The sequence below is a fragment of the Eucyclogobius newberryi genome, unplaced genomic scaffold, assembly GCF_026437365.1.
Source record: "Eucyclogobius newberryi isolate DKJ021-1_F unplaced genomic scaffold, fEucNew1.0.hap1 SCAF_11, whole genome shotgun sequence".
Classification (NCBI taxonomy): Eukaryota; Metazoa; Chordata; class Actinopteri; order Gobiiformes; family Gobiidae; genus Eucyclogobius; species Eucyclogobius newberryi.
In genome coordinates this window covers 17,619,852-17,639,478 of record NW_027315735.1, presented here as the reverse complement: position 1 = coordinate 17,639,478, position 19,627 = coordinate 17,619,852, and the positions used below count along the sequence as shown (strand labels likewise).

At 41.2% G+C, this 19,627-nt stretch overlaps 1 protein-coding gene across 1 annotated transcript in view; it reads left to right on the top strand.

The window, feature by feature from the left end:
* gfra3 (GDNF family receptor alpha 3) overlaps positions 1–19,627 on the top strand; it is a 47,401-nt gene that overhangs the window by 15,838 nt on the left and 11,936 nt on the right. The window contains exons 2-4 of the mRNA XM_072436265.1: positions 14,649–14,936; positions 17,578–17,649; positions 18,304–18,658. Of these exons, the coding sequence (XP_072292366.1) occupies positions 14,649–14,936; positions 17,578–17,649; positions 18,304–18,658 (715 nt within the window). The remainder of the gene's footprint in view (positions 1–14,648; positions 14,937–17,577; positions 17,650–18,303; positions 18,659–19,627) is intronic.

Genomic DNA, 19,627 nt, shown 5'->3' with positions numbered 1-19,627 from the left:
AGAGACCGTACCACTTAAAATCAAAATATGGATAACTTTTGATGCCCCGTTTGTGTAGATGATTTTCCCCAAATATGAGCTTGATCGGGCAATCGCCCTGGGAGGAGTTCGTTAAAGTGTGAAGCGTAAAAATGTGGTCATTTTAGAGATTTAGCTGTTTTCCCATTTCTGACATATATTTGCGGGTCCGCCACACAGAGACCGTAGCACTTAGAATCAAAATATGGATACGTTTTGATGCCCCGCTTGTGTAGATGATATTCTCCAAATATGAACTTGATCGGACAATCGCCCTAGGAGGAGTTCGTTAAAGTGTGAAGCGTAAAAATGTGGTGATTTGAGCGATTCTACGATTTTCCCATAAGGATAACATGGGATGTTTCTGTCATCGCTACGGTTACGCCGTACAAAATATGACTTTGGCTCTCATACTTTCATGATCAGGATGGCAAATTAGAATTTTGTTCAAAATATCATGTCATTTGGAAAAACTCTATTGCTTATAGGCCACTCTGAAGGCCAAATAGTCAGAATTCTGGGAAACGTTTGCGGCTCCGTCGCACAGAGACCGTAAAAGCTATCCTTAAAATGTGGATAACTTTAGATGCCCCACTTGTCTAGAGGACGTACACCGATTTTGAGGTTGGTGGGCAAAACGCACTAGGAGGAGTTCGTTAAAGTGTGAAACAGAAAAATGTTGATATTCGAGAGATTTAGCGGTATTCCCATAGGGATAACATGGGAAGTTTATGTCATCGCTACGACTACGCCGTAAAAATTAAGGCATTTGTCTGATTGGCTTTTTTGATCGGGACGCCAAAATAGAATTTTGGGTAAAGTTTAGAACATTTAGGTAAAACAAATTTTTGACCTTCAATGTTAATTTAAAGGTCACTCTGTAGGGGGCGCTATCGCGCCCATTTAAATGTTGTCATCATAAACTGGTCCAAACTAGAAAGTTGAACAACTGATTCAAATTTGGTCATAATCAGACTGGTTTTGATCAAATGGGAGCAATTTTTAGACCTGCAATATTCCAAAATAAGTTGTCCAACTTTGCGGCTGCGCCGCACACAGACCGTAAAAGGTATCTCAAAAAATTGGATAACTTTAGATGCCCCACTTGTCCAGAGGACGTACGCCAATTTTGAAGTTGGTGGGCAAAACGCCCTAGGAGGAGTTCGTCAAAGTTTGACGTGAACAAAATGGCTAACACAGCGTGTTTTCATTTTCAAAGGAAGATGGCGGCCATAGGGTAAGTCTGGGGGCGTGGTCACAATGATTTTTTTTTTTTTGTCCTCACGAGAGGAATAAGTGTCCCGAATTTCGTAGCTTTACGACAAAGTTGACCTCGGGGCGTCTCCCTTAGGCGCAATGTATTTTGACTTTTGTCTGTGGCGCTGTCGCGCCATTTTTTGACGAAAAAAAAAATGGCCCAGAAAAAACAAAATTTTTCGCCGATTCTGAATTTTGGGCAAAGTTTGGTGAGTTTTTGAGCATGTTCAGGGGGTCAAATTAGAGATCAAAGCGCTGAAGAAGAACAAGAAAAATAATAATAAATATAGCCGCAAGCGGCAATGATCGGCCCTCGCCACGCCGCCGCCACACCGCCGCCACGCCGCAAGAGGAGGGGGCGCTAACGCGCCCCAATTGTCCTTTTATTACGCCTACTGCTGAATCTGTGACGCTGTCACATCTTCTCCCCTTTGTTTTACCATCAAAAAGCCATTTTATTTTGAATTCTTGGCAAAATGTGCGGCTTTGCCGCACAGACACCGTGACTCTTTGAATGAAAATGTGGATAACTTTTGATGGTCCTGAAGATGAGTCTCACCAAATTTCATGTTGATAGGGCTAACGCCCTAAGAGGAGTTTGTGAAAGTCTAAAGTGTAAACATGTTCTGGCGATTTCCCCATTGGAATAACGTTACGGCAACGCCATAACAATTATGACATGGGTCTCATTGACTTTTTTGATGGGGATGCCAAAATTGAGTCATTTAACCTCCATATAAAATCTGTAGGGGGCGCTGTGGTGCCAAATGAATTTATTTCACTTCAAGTAGGTTTAGGGCAAAGAGTTTAACAACTGATTCTAATTTGACGCAATTCGGACTTTATCTGCGCAAACGGCAGAAATTTTAAATATGGGAGATTTCTGAAATTCTAGCTACAGTTTGCGGCTTCGCCGCACCGAGACCGTGAGAGGTATCAATGTAATTTGGATAACTTTTGATGTCCCACTCCTCAGTAGCATTTTCACCAAATTTCAGCTTTTTAGGGCCAACGCCCTGGGAGGAGTTCGTAAAAGTACGACGTTTGGAAAAACTCCGAAGTCATGTTTAGCCATTTTTGAAGCAATATGGCCGACATTTGGTTGGGCGGACGGCGTTGCCGTAATAATATTTTTTACTTCTCTTGTCACCATCTACCTCTGCGCCAAATTTCATGATTCTACGATCAGATTTTTTTTGGGTCATTTCCCATCTCTCAATGCATTTTTGGTACATTTGGGGGCGCTGACGCGCCAATTTTTTTTATTTTAGAAAAGGGAAATAGCCAGAATGTAGAGAGGCACGATTTTTAGAGGTGTGAACATTTTTGTGACTTTTTCGTCAACGTTCACTGGGTGAAAAATAGGGGGGTTGGTCCCGAGAAGAAGAAGAAGAAGAAGAAGAAGAAGAAGAAGAAGAAGAAGAAGAAGAAGAAGAAGAAGAAGAAGAAGAAGAAGAAGAAGAAGAAGAAGAAGAAGAAGAAGAAGAAGAAGAAGAAGAAGAAGAAGAAGAAGAAGAAGAAGAAGAAGAAGAAGAAGAAGAAGAAGAAGAAGAAAGAATAATATTCCGATGCGAAAACAATGTTTCCCATTTTTCAAATATCATAAACTATACATTTTCGGAAAGCGCTCGCGCTTTCCTACCTCATGGTGTGGGTCCCTGGTCACTGACGGGTACTTTCGTTAATTTTGAGTGGGCTCCGCCCACTTTGTGTTTTTGGCCCTCTATACAGTAATAATGTTCAAATTTGCATTACATGCTTATATGCACGGAACATGCAAGAGATGGGGAACGTATTCGTGAGCTACTTAGCGCAAATGAGTGCTTTATATGGGGATGAAGACCGCTTCGCGGTCGTCATCTCAATGTAAAGTGCTCGTTTAGTGCGCACTTTTGCACGGGCTTCGCCCGTTTACAACGGTAATGTTCCATTTTCCTACTACTAATTAGTATGCACGGGGCGTGCATGAGTGAAGGAGTGCGTTAGTGAGTGTTTGGAAGTGGGCGAGCGCTTCGCGCTCGATTTCGTGCGCACTACGTGCGCACTTTCGCAGCCGTGCTTCGCACGGCCTTACGAGATTAATAGGCCTCTCGCCAGCTTGTGGCGCTCGGGCCTAATAATATTTTTAGCAAATCAATATAGCCGTTTCCACTATAACAACAAATTATACATCGTTTGAAAGCTCTAAGCCTTCCCCATGCCGCCATGGGGTGGAATCATCATTACGAGCGCTTACGCGCTTGTCACTCCCTTTCCCGTCGGGGTGCCCCACCCACTCCCCATAGACTTCCATTGATTTGAGCAGATACAAGCATGGCCCATGCCTGCGGCATGGATTCTCGCGTACGGGACAATGCCAGGAGTGATTTTGGAGGAATGCAGCGCTTCGCTCTGCTGTTGTAAACAATGAGTGAATGGGCTACGCCCATTCACTCATTGTTGACTATTTCTGTCATAGCAGGAGTAAGTATGCATGATCCATGCCTTCGGCATGGGCTAGTTCACTGTACTTGCCAGGGGCGACGGGGTACCCCTGGCAAGTTTGGTCAGAAAGTTGCAACGCTGCCTTCGGCAGCGTTGCGGGAGCAATAGGCCCTCCGCCCTGCTGGGGCTCGGGCCTAAAAATTGGTGTTGAAATAAAAATGACAGAAATTATTAAAAGATTCAAAAAACAAAATGTCCTGGGAGTGATGGGTTCACCTCAGAGTGGTATAATGCTTGAAAAAGACACACCTACTCCTTTGCTTTTATCAACTTTTAACTGGACCCTTGAAAAATCTCACATTTCACACCATCATACTTAATACCTAAAGAAGGGAAGGATCAACTTGACCTGCCTAATATAGACCAATCTCTTTTTGGCTCGTAAGCTTTATTAGACAGGACAGCTTAGCATGAAGTGGGGATGAGAGAGATGGGGCGACACGCGGAACTGTTGGTATTAAAACTCAAAGCCGTATTCAAATTCATGACAGCCCATTGAGTCCGGCATGTGTGCTGCCTCCTTAACCTCTCGACCACCAGGCAGCACCATATAGACCAATGTCAGTTCTGAATGTGGACTATTGTATATGCACCTCAATTATATCCAAAAGAATGGAACAAATACTCCCAAATTGAATTCACAATGACAGGATTTTTTAACAAACAAAAAGACGATCTTTACACATAATGAACCATATACAAAAACAACAAAACCATGTTGTAATAATGAGTCTAGAAGCAGAGAAAGCTTTTGATTTTCTTAGCTGGCCTTATTAATTTAAAGTGCTGAGCAAATTTAAAATAGATCATCTAATACTGAAAAAATATTGGGACTCTTTACGACAAAATTGACAGGGTCTTGACAAATCCACTAAATTTGGAAAGAAGGGTGAGGTAGGGCTAAGTTTGGTCCCCCTGTTGTTCGCTTTGTATTTGGTACCATTTGTCCTGTATATTAGACAATTGGATACAATTTATGTTGTCTCAATTGATGGGACAGAACATAAAATTGCCTGCTATGGAGATGATGTCCTACTATATCTGACGAAACCAGACAATTCCATACCTAATGTGTTGCCTTTCCTTCATGATATCAGTCCAATGTCTGGATACAAACTAAATGTACAAAAAGTCTTTTAGAAAAACCTACCCCCTTAAATGGCAAACAGATTCTCTTAACTATACAGGTGTACTTTTCTCCACTATAAATAAAGATCTTGAAAGATTGACTGATCCCATACTAATAAACTAATTCAAAGGATGGAAACTATAAAAATGAATGTTTCACGCAGATTCCTCTATCTATTCCAGACTCTCAGAATTTCCATTCACAACCGGCTGTTTGATGAGTGAAATAAAACAATCTCAAGATTTGACAAAAAATGACTTGAATCCGATTCAAAACTCTAACTCTAACTAACTCTAAACTATCAAAATAAAAAGGGGTTGGTTTGAGGTTTACCTTGTCTGAAAAAATACTTTATTTCAGCTCAAACCAGAGCGTTGCTGTACTGGTGTTATCCAGAATATGAAGCTCAGTGGAAAAATATTGAGAGTGATGTTGTGCCTGGGGTTCCTGTACAGGGCTTACTGGCAGATGACACACGATTGAGTTATTTGGAAGCAGTTAAGAATCCCTGGGTAAAATCTGTGCTTACAACATGGAAGGAGATAATAAAACTACTTGTTGGCTTAAGACCAATGTTTTTTACCAAATAGTACTGACCTGAGATTCAAGGTCTGGATTACAAAAGGTCTACACTTTTTTAACCAGATTGTAAAAGACACCATGTGAAAGTGCCCAATTATTCACAAGGAAATTCAAACTGTAGAAGAAACGGTGGCAGTCAGGAGGCAAACCACTATCATATGTTTTGGGAATGTCCTGTTACTCAAAGATATTGGACTGAAATTAACAATGCACTGCAGATTGTTTTTGACATTGCCATCCCAGAAGAAATGTATATTCTGTTGTGTAAAAAATGAAAATGTATATCAAGAATCAAGCTTTTTCCTTAGTATCGAGTATGTGTTACTGTGACAAGACTTGTGGTTAGCGCTGTACTTGTTTTAATTTTTTTTAAATGTAGGTTATTCATTTCATTATACAATTTGTTCATCTAAATGTTTTGATGTAATTTTATATAACAAGGAAAACTCACTTAACTATATGAAATGCTTTTATTACTACGTGTGTCACTATGTGAGAGTAAATATGTATGGCATTCATTGTTCACTGTAACCTCTCCAGGCTTTTAGTCTATCCTTGTGATGCAGAACAAATTTTTCCCATATGATAATGTTTAAGCTCTGTTAAAAGGTCACACTCACTGCCAATTTCTGCCCTATAAACTTCCACTAAAACTTCAAATGGAAGGAGCGACACTTGTGCTCGGATGTTGAGATGTCCTCTAGCCGGGCTGTATCCACTCTGCTCCAATCTGTTCACTCCCAAAGCTTTCGGGCAAAAGTGAGAGACGCTGCCTGACACTGAGGCGTACACAATTAGAGCTAAATGATGCTAACTTCGCTCGTATTGGCACGAACAGGGTGCTACAATGGCCAAAGCAAACTTCCATGCTTGGATTTAACAAATATCATGACTGATTCTACAATGATATAGGGGCATATAGTTTAAAAAGAATCAGTGGAAGTTTTATTACATTTTTTTATCATTCAAGCTTTTCTTGGATTGTGGTGTCAGGTACGTGTGTGTGTTCTTGAGTCCTGATTAAACAAGTACTGATAGGCTTTAATTTTAAATGAACGAATTGTGTTTAGATACAGCAATGTGCCATTGACACAGGAACATAACATTTTATTCATTTGCTGCTGCCTGAATCTTTTAATTGACATCGTAACATTCTGTCAGCCAATAAGATCTAATACAGCTGATACCTTCAGGCTCCAGGCCTTCCCCAGCTCCTCTCTGAGGCCTTTGTGTTTCTCTAGTTCCTTTTTCCGGATGTTACCATCCCACAGCTTTCCTCTGCCCTTATTTATATTCCGCCTCTTCATAGAGGCATTTCATTGTAAAGCAGCACATTTTATTTTATATGTTATATTTTTTAGATATGGCTGTGACATGTTAGACAATTCTTAATTTACAAAATATAGAAATGTGCAGGGATAGGGGACAGGTTTGAGCCTCAGTTACAGGACAATACAGGATTATTCAAACATGCATGAACCAATCAAAAACATAACTTTTGAGTAAACTAACGTTCAATAAAGTTGATTTTGCAGAATATGTATCCTTTAAAGTAAATCTTAATTATCTTGAGTATCTAAAAGTATTGCATTGTTATTGCAAATCCTGCTCTCAGCTCTTGAAATGTGTGTGTTTTGCCATCTGTGGGTGACCCCTGAGAAATGCCTTGCCCGTAGTGTTCCCCATGTTCACTGTTGATGTGTATACTCTGCTATCTCTCCTTTGCCTGTTCATTCAGCTGTGGTCGCTATCACTTGTTCTAACCAACCAGTTACTCCCCTCCCTGCCATCCACGCCAAACCGAAATGTGAAACGCATCACTTCCATTTCTCATCACAGTGGTTGCAATAGTTTCACCAGCAGACTCACTTTATTCTTGCTTCCTTTTTGTTCTCAATAGAACACTAAATATTTTCTGAAAAAGGCAGATAAAAGCAGATAAACATGATGTACCCAACCTGTGTGCATGTAATCTCATTTTAATCCGGTAGTTCTAAAAGTGCTGGTTTTTCAGGGACTTAATTTTAGTATTTGATTTTGTTTTTCTTTGCTTGAATCAATGCTATAAGAGAAAACATGTAAAATGTATTAGTCATCTATAGTGCCTTTGTTGCTGTACAATATTGTGTATTATTTATCCGCTCCCCATACTCTGTGGTTGTTAGCGGCTGCTAATCTGGATTTAGTGTCTTGCTCAAAGACATGATAATCGCACTCTGTAGACTGGTCTGAGCTGCCCACCTTTAGGACACTCTATAGCCACTGAGCTTCTTCTGTCTTTAACCATGTGGAACAGGGATGTTAGGATTACTGTCAGTCTGAGGGAGTCTGATCTCTCCTTCACTGTGGAACTCCTCCAGGTTTCTCAAAGAGGTAGTTTTTCCTGGCCAAAAGGAGAGTCTAAGGACAGGGGACCCTGGGACATTGCCAAGTCCCAATGAACATTGTTTAATCTGTCGCCCTCCAACTTTTTGAGCACCAGTACTTGGCTTTATAACATTTCGAAACAGAACATGTCTGCATGATAAGCTCAATTTAATATTATTTTATGTCAATCGTGTGATTCAGTAGTGTTGATTGAATGAATGTGCATTTAGAAGTTGTAAACTATCTGTAGTTAGGCTACCCCAAATAAACTGTCTGCTGTAATCCAGCATTGACCCAACATTTTTCAAGTGGGTCGGACGGTAGGCAAATTCTTATTTTTTTTACTTTAAAGGCAAAAAAAAGATCAAAATGTTGCCATTTTTTTACTCAGAGTGACCGCCAGGGGTCAGGCTTTCAACAGTCAATAACGGAAAACGTCTCTATCGATCCAATCGGGAGACCAAATCTCCCGTTTTTAAGATATTTCAATCGACCTTTTGTACGCGGGGGACACGGGCACCGCCATGTTCCCGCCAGGTTCATTGGGATGACGCTGCTCGGCGTGTTTCAATTCCAGAATGCATTGCGTAAGTCAAATTTAAATCAAGTCACACCGTGATAGAGAGTGACATGTACTATGGCCACTTCAGTGGCGCCGACAGAGGCAAACCACCTTGTAAAAGGCAATATACTTACCGTTCTGCGCGTGCTGTTTTTTCAACAAAATGTTGATACATTTTTAGTTTCACACCGGGTCGGTCGGGTTAGGGCAAACAGACGTATTATTTTGCTCAGCCTTTTACGTATAGATATATTTATATTTATAAATATAACTACCAACTTAGTATAACTATACACAAAACAAAAGGCTAACTAGGCTAAACTTCAAATATGGAACTATGATTAGTTGCGATGAGTTGGCCACTGTCCAGGGTGTACCCCGCCTAAGGCCCAAAGTCACTGGGATCGGCTCCAGTCACCACCCGGTAGAAAATGAAATGATTAATAAAATAGCCAATCTGTTAAACTTTTACAACTTTCAAATGTGTATATGATCCCAATACGTAGGGGAAATACAGGTGCCCATGCTCATTGTAAATCAGGGGTGCCCATGCTCATTGTAAATCAGGGGTGTCAAACATCCGGACCCCCAGACCCCCTAACATTTCTTATTTATATTTACTGATTTCCAATAGATTACAGCTTTTTAGCGCTAGAAGTGCAAGTCCCACAGTCCTTTGCTGCAGCCGTCCCTCGCCTGTGTTGCTCAGCGCTGCTGTGTGTGCTGCTGACTCGAGTGCCGACGCGCGTCATGCACTTTACAGACTTGAGCAGAGATCTGAGAGGTAAAGAGACGTGTGGTTTTTGGAAACACGTGGAAGAAAGAAAGGTGGATTTGTGGATGTTTGAGCTGTGCTAAATGCAGCGCTAATGTTGAGCTAACAACAAGAAATCAAACTTCTGTCACGTCAGCAATGTGAGGAAAACATCCAAACCAGTGCAAACCTGGTCAGATCAGGAGCCACAGGTAAAAAAACACAGGTCAGAGTTAAATATAGTATGAACATTACAGCGTGAAGCTGCTGTGAGCTCTGACTGTGTCCACACTAATGTGACTGAATACCAACACAAAGCACTCACTCATTCACTCATATGAAAAATTTGTCACTAAGATAAACTAGGCTATTTATTTGTTATATTTATATTGTTTAATTTTTTTACATTATGTTCAGCCCACAACCAGCCTGAGCATCGAAATTCGGCCCGCAGCCCAAAATAAGTTTGACACCCCTGTTGTAAATCCAATGTGCCCTTTACTTTAAGTCTTTGAAATAGGCTTAATGAATTGATCTAAATTGCACTATAAGCCAGCATAAAGGCCAGCATGAGTGCAGGTGTTTGTTTGTGTAATGATATTAGCACTGAGAATGAATGTGCTAATGATTTATCGATGTTGAACTGTTCCACATGGTTCCATTATGGGATGATGAGTCTGGTTTGTAACTGCTACCTGTGATAGCGCCCATAGCTTCAGGCCAGGGTGTATTGACCAAACCATTTCACACAGAGGCGGGGGAGCAGCTGATTGATTCGTTTATATCTGATATCTTCTAATATAGCTATTGATGACATTGGTATTTTCTATAGTGGGTCATCATTTATACCTGGAGCTGTTTGCTCCCATAAATGAACGCAACCAGCTGTGCTGGTTATGCTCATATAACTCAATTGTTTGAGGTCACAGCACTGTCCCAAATTAAAAGTCTTGACACAACACAACTGCAGACCACCTCCATCATGATAACTGCTAATATCTGAACATAAACCAATAAAGAAATTCAGTTCTTAGTACTTTTGCCCACCAGTGTACGAAGCTTGTGTAATTTTTGTGTGGTGTATCCCAAGAACAATGGAAAGAGTGTCTGGTATAAAAGCAGTGCTAAATGTAAATCAAAGGTTTATAATTTATGTGACTTGTAAGGAGGAGGAAAGAAGAAAAAATGTGCCTGTTTCAGCCTATAGCCGGCTGAAGCAGGCAGCTGTCCTCTCAGAGTTCTGCTCGAGGTGGACACTTGTTAAAAAGTAGTTGCCACTGTCGCCCAGAGCATGCCTAAACACAACAAGGAGATTCTCTTTCCAACAAAAAGCTAAACCCTTTGTAAAGTGGACTTGACAATGTTGTTGTGGGTTAGACTGAATTGTATGAAGTATTGAAGCAGGTCACTGTCATTCACACGGTCACACGTGTGCATTATACCGTGAGTATACACTGTTTTGATATATACATTTTTATGTGCCAGATTCCCTCCCTGATTGTGGCAAAATCAAACTATTCTTTTGCAAGACAAATAGGATAACTTGGCTCACATTTTGCTATTATCAAGCTGCTTTTAGGCACATGATCTTAATTTCCTTATTGGTAATGAAGAAACAACACTCTAAATGGAAGTTTATAACTTTTTATCCCCTCGGATAATAAAACATTTAGCATTAAATTCAGCTGGTAATCATTTACATTTGGCCATTGGAGAGTTGATTCTTATGCTTCAATGTTTTTCCAGCCCTGGAGACTGCTTCTCTGGGACAACTGCAGCAATTACACTAAAGTTAGTAATTGGTATGGGGACCTGGGTTCAGTGCGCCCCTTTCTTGGTCATTAACTTGGCTCACAACACATCAGGATCATTAGCTCTTAGTGTTATTAGCCCATCCACAGCTTCCTTGTCTTGTGCCCCTGGAAACAGTCCAAACTGTCACGCTTAATGTTTATCTCTATCATTGCTATGTTTAGCTTTTAGCCTTTAGCATGAATCATTAGCCGACATTTGAATGTAATTTACAACTGATTTATTTATTATTAAATACTGCTAACGTTTTGATGTTGGGTCATGGTTATGTGGTCGTAAAGTCTCTCAACGCAGGCCTGTGCGCCCAAACAAATCTTGGAAGACCTGGCATTTTCTGCACAATTTCAAAGATTCACCTCATAACCCGCAAAGCAGTCCAAATGTAGAATTGTGATGCTAAAGCTCGAAGATGCTCTTCTCAAAGCTGTTCTCAGAAAAGATTCCGATAAGTGCACAATGATGCACAATGAAGCATTTTGAAAGAGTTGGAAGTAGCCGTGTCAAACGCTTTGCGTAAGGCATTTCCGCTTCCCCAACAATGGCTGTATGTGGCTGGCAATGAGCTTTTATCGTTTGCAAGTATAAACTGGTTTCTTTTCTTTATACCGGTATGTTCACTTTTCCAAACAAAACTAACCAAGTGAAAGCAGTGAATAGTGCAGTTCTACATATGGAAATGGAAAAAAGCGGTGAAAGAGCGTTCATCTAACAGAAACCCTTTCATAAAGCCCTAACCCATAAATAAATAGACTTGATTAAATATAACCAAAGCATTCTTGTAACAAAGTGCCTATTTTGAGCCATAAAATCTGATGCCATGCTGGTTAGCCATAGGAAATAGGTCAACATTACATTTGAATTGAAGCCAGTTGAGTGGTGGATAGCTTTGCCAAGGCCAGTCTGGCTTGTAGGTTCTTTAGTGGTAATATGTTTTGAACAATGAATCAAACCTTTCATAAGGACCAAATCTATACAACAATAAGTAACTTGCTTGTCATATGATTGGTCGTCCAATAAATTACAAAAAAAAAATATTAAACCGGTAGTATGGTCTAGATCAATGTAACTATTTAGCTTGTGCAATTCTGACTATACATTGAATTTGCAGTCATGGTCACAGGCCCTCCTCCTGTAAAGTCCTCCAAGGTATATGTACACATCTACACAAATACAATATAGCATTCCATATTAATGTTGGAACATTTGGCCAGAAAGTAAGAGCTGTTCAAATGGCTGACTTGTGCCAGCGCAGCGCCGCAATCTGTGTGGTGATGTGCAGCAGATGGTGGATTGGATATTTATTGTTTTAAACAGAAAAACAATGATAAACTCTACCAGCGCTGATGGAGAGCCTGTCTGCTGCCTCCAGACACAGCGTGGCACCAAACTTGTATCACCCTTCTGCTCGACTTGTCGATGAAAAACGTTTAGAGAATTATATCAAATAGAACCAAACATACATGCGTTTATCAACTCAAACGTGTTGTTCTCCTTCAGGGGAAATAAATTAGTGACAATTTTGTTTTTAAGGAAAAGGGCCAACTGCCAAACCTGGGTTTAGCTTTGCTGTTTACTTCCTTTCCTGGCTGTGTTTGTAGTCAGTTGTTGCCTTTTTCTTGGCATCTTGCAGAGTGAAGCTGAGACTTCCTGTGGGAACATCTTTGTTGAAAAGGTCTTTGGACTTTGACAATAGGCGCCCTCCAAACACAAACGCAAGCTGTCAAACAAGGACAACCTCATTCATGTCCAGGAGACCTTTGTCTACAGGTCTGTGGGAGGGTATGACGTACACGTAATCTTTGAATTTCAAAATATATTGGAGCTATTTCTTTCCAGTAGGTAATGTATACGTGATATTAGGTCTCAAGTTTGCTGTATGCGGTAGCTTCCTTCTTGATGTTACTCTTCTGTAAAATCAAATAACTTACAAAATATACATCTCCACAATTATGATTGTTATTATTTTTATTATTATTCTTATAGGATTTATTTTGTATGCAAAGCAAATGTAACATGTAACAAATGCTGCTGTTTTAACCACTCAACCACCAGCAGGGATTGGTGCTAAGAAGTCATGTGGCGGTAACAAGGGACGTGCCCTCCAGTCCGGCCTATGCAATAAACACAATAATGCAAACTATAAAACACATATAAAAGGAAAAATTTAAAATAAAACAATAAAAGATGTAACTTAAAAGCACCATTCCACTTGTACAAGCTGACACTTATCTATACAAAATATTAGAATCACCTTTCACATGTGTCTAATGTGGAAAAAATACTAATATAAATTGTGGTTCAGTTTTTTATTGGGTACTTGTGCTGCTGTTCTGTCAGTGACAGAAGTTTCTTTCATGTCTAGTTTGTTGAAGCAGACTGTCAGGAAAGGTTACCTAACATCACAGAATTCTTGATGTGGTAATAGAACGCCTAGCACTCCTCAGTGACTCCACTATTTTTGACACATCTTATACATGTGAAATTTAGCTTTGTAGGAGACACGGCATCTATTGACTAAATTACACCAGGGAAACAAGTTTAGGAGTATTTTATGAAGTGCAAATGGAGTGTGCGTGTGTGGTTTGCGGAGCGGGACAGATCAAACCGCTTGGTCAGAGCGCTGTAAACTAAGTGTGTCGTGGCTCTACGTTTGGGAAGTGGTGCCCCACAAAGCCAGTTTGTTCATCTAACAATGTTTTATGTATGTGGTTAGTCTTTCATCAACACACTCAGTATTCAATTTACATACTGTCTACTGATCCGGCGCTGAATGTTAAGCTGTTTATGCTCTCTCAGCCACTTTATTCCGACACCGCCATGTGTGTACAAGTGTATGTGTGCGTCTTGGACAGATTGCTTTGCCCCTGCGCCCCCTTCCCTGTGGTGGTGCAGTGTTGTGTTGTGGTAATAATGATGGGTTCTGTGCTCCCAGTCTTACTCCCAGCAGGGCACACACATAAAAGGGTCCTTCTCCGTCCGGCCCAGAGCGCTGTGTACGTGTGTGTGTGTGTGTGAAACATTTTTGTGTGATTCTAAGAACATCATTTTCGGCGATGCATGCTGATTGTACCTCATACTGCGCGCGTGTCCAACCCATCACGGTTCACATTGGAGTGCTCGTTCTCTGTCTCACAGCCGCTGTCTCTCACTCTCCACCTCTCCCCTTTCTCATCTATGTTTCCGTTCCCCTATTTTTTCTTCCCATATGACATTTTCTGTTGTCCTCAGAAAACTTGAGTGCACTTCAACTATTGGATTTTACCAGGGGAGCCTCTCTCTATTGCAAATCGAAGCAGCTGCACTTCCGAAAACAACAGTTCTTTTCAGAGAAACTTCAAGTAACACGTAAAGTAAATGAAAATAAGCTCTCTGGAGAACTTTATCCAGACTGGCTCTGTGTCTTGGCACAGGAGCATTGTCTGCAGTCTGTTACGGAAGTCTAATCCACAATATGTCTGTACTTTTTGGTACTATGGAAGATAAAGGCTCAATCATGCCAAAATTATATGATTCTGCTGCTTACACGTGCCAACAGATGTATTTCTGCAAGTTAAATTTGAAGTTGGGAGGTTGCTTCCGTAGATTTTTTTGTGTCAAGGCCTACAATGAAAAGGCATCGTAAAATGCACTTATACTCGTACTTAACTTAATCATACTTAATGTGTCCTTTCTTTCCCTCTCAGGAGCATCTCTGGAATCCTTCCCCTTCCCTCCCGCTCCGGCTGACTGTGTGGAGGCCCAGCGCGTGTGCTCGGCTGACCCTCAGTGTGAGGCCTTGTACAGGGGCTTGGAGCTGTGTGCGGCCGACGCTGCTGTGGGTCCTATGGTGGAACAGGTGGCCTCTGAGTGTCTGGAGCGTCAGGACACTCTGCTCAGCAAACACCCGGCTCTGCTGGTCTGCAAGTGCCAACGTGGCTTCCGCAAAGAAGAGCAGTGTCTGCGGGTCTATTGGACCGTCCGGCTGCTCCCAGGTCAGTCACCACACAGAACACACATATACATACACAAGTATGTATTCACACCAGTGGAGTGGTGTAGAATTACTATTAATACTACACCACTCCACCACCAGGTTCTTCTGTAGCACAGCTGCCCTGGGGCAGACAGACGGAAGTGAGGCTGCCAATCCGCGCTATCATTGACCATTCGCACGCGCACACACACACACACACACACACACACACTTTCATACTTGGCAAGGTGGATAAAGTATCTTGCCTAAGTACACAACAACAGAACTTGGCAATCAATCCTCTGACCTTCAGATTTGTAGACGAGTGCTCTAACCACTGAGCCACTGTCGTTGTCCCACTTGTAAGACTGTAGGTTGCTATTTAAGTTTCTACTTTTACCTTTTCCTACCTCTTCCTTCAGTCGGTTGTATTTGGCCAAGACACTTTAATTTAGAGGCTTCAATTCAAGTTAATTACACACAACATTTAAGTATCTCGAGGGGCATTGTTTTCTTCTATGTTAACTTCTTTCTGTTTGAATGGTGTAAAGGATGAGAGCAGCCTGGCTCACACACAGTCCTGTAGACACTGGGCGTCATGCTCCTCATCCCCTGTGGCCCATTATTCAGCCGAGCATTAGTGTAATTACACTCTTCAGTTCCTAATGTTGCGAGGCTGCTCTTGCATGCCATTACATGCATATTCATTATATATATATATATATATATATATATATATATATATATATATATATATATATATATATATATATATATATATATATATACATACATACATATACATATACATATACATATACATATACATATACATATATACACATAGGCAAGAAAAGTTTATTTGTAGAGCACATTTCATACACAAGGCAATTCAACGTGCTTCACATAGCCGGAAAAATGCATTCAAATCATGAAGAAATTACAGAAACAGAAATACAATAAAATTAACTAAATAAAACATTAAATAAAAAACACCTAGCCACAAAGAGTAACGTGTTTTCGGAGTCCAACTCCTTTTTAAATCAATCCAACTGAAATCACAAACAAAAGAGAAGAGTGCAAAGAAAAATCCTTTCAGTCATATGCGCAGCTAAACAAAACTGTTTTTAGCTTAGATTTGAACATTGTCAGAGTAGAAGCCTGTCTCACATCTTCAGGAAGACTGTTCCAGATTTTATCAGCCTAAAACTGAAACAGATTCCCCATGTTTAGTCCTGACTCTGGCATCAGCAGGAGGCTGGTCCATGTTTAGTCCTGACTCTGGCACCAGCAGGAGGCCGGTCCCTGAGGTCCTTAGAGTTCGAGATGGTTCATATGGCACTAACATATCCAAGATGTACTTTGGTGCTAGGCCATGGAGAGACTTGTACACAAGCAGAGCTGCTTTAAAGTCTATTCTCTGAGCCACAGGGAGCCAGTGCAGAGACCTGAGAACAGGACTAATGTGATGGTACTTCCTGGTTCTAGTCAGGACCCGAGCAGCAGCGTTCTGGATGTACTGCAGCTGTTTTACAGCTCGTTTGGAGAGGCCAGTGAGCAGGCCGTTACAGTCTAATCTACTGGAGACAAACGCATGGATAAGTCTCTCCAAGTCTTTTTTGACACTATATTTTTGATTTTGGCAATGTTTTTTAGATGGTAAAAAGCTGCTGATGGTATTGATTTGATGTGGCTGTTAAAGTTCAAGTCTGAGTCCATTATTACCCCCAGATTTCTAACTTGGTTTGTAGGTTTTAGAGCGAGACTCTGGAGATGACCGCTAACACTTTCTCTTTGTTTCTGTGGGCCAAAAACGATTATTTCAGTCTTGTCTGAGTTCAGCTGGAGAAAGTTGTTTTGCATCCACAAACTGATCTGTTGGATGCAGTGACAGAGTGAATCCACTGGTCCATAGTCACCTGCCGATAGTGAAACATAGATCTGAGTGTCGTCTGCATAATTGTGATAGGACTCATTTTCACTGCGTATCAACTGACCTAACGGCAGCATGTAGAGGTTGAACAGAAGGGGACCCAGGACTGACCCTTGGGGCACTCCACAGGTCAGGGTCATGTGGTCTGAGACACAGCTACCAATTTCAACAAAGTACTTCCTGTCTTCCAGATAGGACCCTAGCCAGTTTACCACATACATACATACATACATATATATATATATATATATATATATATATATATATAGAGAGAGAGAGAGAGAGAGAGAGAGAGAGAGAGAGAGAGAGAGAGAGAGAGAGAGAGAGAGAGAGAGAGAGAGAGAGAGAGAGAGATTTTGCAGTCTGCACACTCCCCCGTGCAGACTGATACAACACACACGTGCGCAACGGAGCGCATCGCATCTCTCGTCTCCCGAAGATTTCTGTCCACTTCTGCGTCAGCTCGAACTGTCTTCATTTTGCCCCGTACACTGAGGGAACCATATTATGATAGATCCATGCGCTTAGGCACGCGGAAACGTGGGGACGAGCCTGACGCGGCTGCAGGTGAGCGATAGGTGCGTTTTATGATTGATACGTGGCAGGACAAATGATTTATCCACGCCACGAGGAAATATGATAAAAAATGTGCTGAAAAAAATCGTCCATACCACCTTTAATAAATAGATGGAAGAAGCCAGTGTAATATGTTTTGTCCTGTGTCTAGGTGAGGATGAGCTGGAGGTGTCTCCTTATGATGACACACAGATGGACAGTCGGATGGCGTCTTTAGTTGCAGGTACAGCACACAGAGCTACACACATACGTCTGAATTTCATTATGTCAAACACAATAGAGACGTCACTCAATGAATCACTAAACCTCAAACACAAACATCCATAAGAGAATCAATTACGGTAATATTGACTGTTCAATGAAAGGGAAATACAGGTTCATCAGTTTGGTCCCATAACAACAATTGCTTGCTGTTCTGATCAAAAGATAAAAGATAAATCAAAACAAAAAGCCCTAGATTTTAGTGTACAAACATTGTACAAACCAAGTAAATGTTTAATTGTACTTTTCCAGTAGACATGAAACAAATGCCTCTTGTTATTGGCAACGATTGTTTGTCACTTTCAAATAATCACCTGTGTAATTTTAAGTCATTAGCTCTCCACAAAATATTACCAAAAGCCTCTTTTGTTAAGACTTAAAAGTGCAAGTGCATCAATAGCATCTCAGAGTTCCCCCTTGTCTGACATTTAACTGATTATCAAATACTAAATGGCAGTGAACCAGAAGGTTAATTACTTTTACACCCATTGAATGACTGTTTTCACATCAAATAAATCATTACACTCGTTTCCTACGCAGGTTAACCATTATAACTTCAAAAAATAATGAGACCGTTTTCATTTCTATTGGATTGTCTAACTTTTGCTTCTGTCAGCATCATCTTATATGCAACTGGACGGAGAGAACCAGTGTCTGAAAGCGGCGCAGGACTGTGGCCTGTATGAGAAGTGTGGGTCCCTGCGCTCTGAGTACGTCTTGGCCTGCACCAAACGGATGCCTGGCACCAGCCGTTGCAACCAGCACAAGTGCCACCGGGCCCTGCGCCGCTTCCTGGAGAGAGTTCCGGAAGAGTACAGCCTGGGGGTGCTCTTCTGCCCCTGCACCAACACTCTGTGTGGAGAGAGGAAGAGAAAGACCATAGTGCCCTCCTGTTCCTACCAGGAGATGGACGGACTGCAGCCCAACTGTCTACACCAACAGAGCTTCTGTCGTCGGGACAACCTCTGCAGGTAACTAATGCATTACATCATCATGTAGGTTTTTAGATGGAGCAGAGTATCTGTAAATTATTATTGTTAATCTGCAGTTTATGTGGTAGCGAGTGGTTGAGTAAATGTAGCAAAATTGTGGTCACTAATAACGTCGGTGTAATCCCTCATTCGTCCAGGCGTGTTCCATAGTAGAAAAAGCTTCAGTTGTAGTCATCTGGACTCAGTTTGAAAAAATAGACGTTTCGACTCTCATCCAAGAGTCATTGTCAATAAAAGAATTTAGATCGAGAACTCCGATATTAATACTGTTCTGTGGTAAGACCCGCCCATTGGGAGGAGCCTTCCTGAAGTAGAAGGAGTTGTTTGTTTCAACAGAAACTCCCCCCTTGTATCTACCGAGCTAGCCTATTCAAAATCTTAATGGGCTATTAGAATCCTCTTTGTCTTTGTGAGACCCTGGCTCAACCACCCTGAGTACCTGATTAGCATCTAAATGTCCTGGTCCTGGTCCTCTACCTTTCCAGGTGTTCAGTAACCCATTATAAATAACAGGAAGATTGAATCTTAGCCCTCCATTTCTGTTTAAACAAGGTCTTTCTTTTTTAACAAAAATAGCTTCCTTGACTCCTCTTTCAAACCATCTTTTCTCCTGCTTAAAACCTTCACCTCACCGTCTTCAAACGAGTTATTAGAGGCTTCAAGATGGAGATGCACGGCACTCTGAGGTCCTGAACTTGTATTTCTTCTGTGCTGATAGAGCCTCTTGTGTAGAGGCTGTTTCGTCTCACCTATGTAACGTTCTTTACAGCTTTCTTCACTGCATTGGATCGAATAAACTACATTGCTCTGTTTTTGAGTCGGCAACTTGTCCTTTTTCTACTATGTCACTAATAACATTCATAAAATTATTAGATCATGAAAATACCATGTAATAAAACATGAATGTCTTGTCAGCAATCAATACCAAATCACCTGAGTCACCTGTAT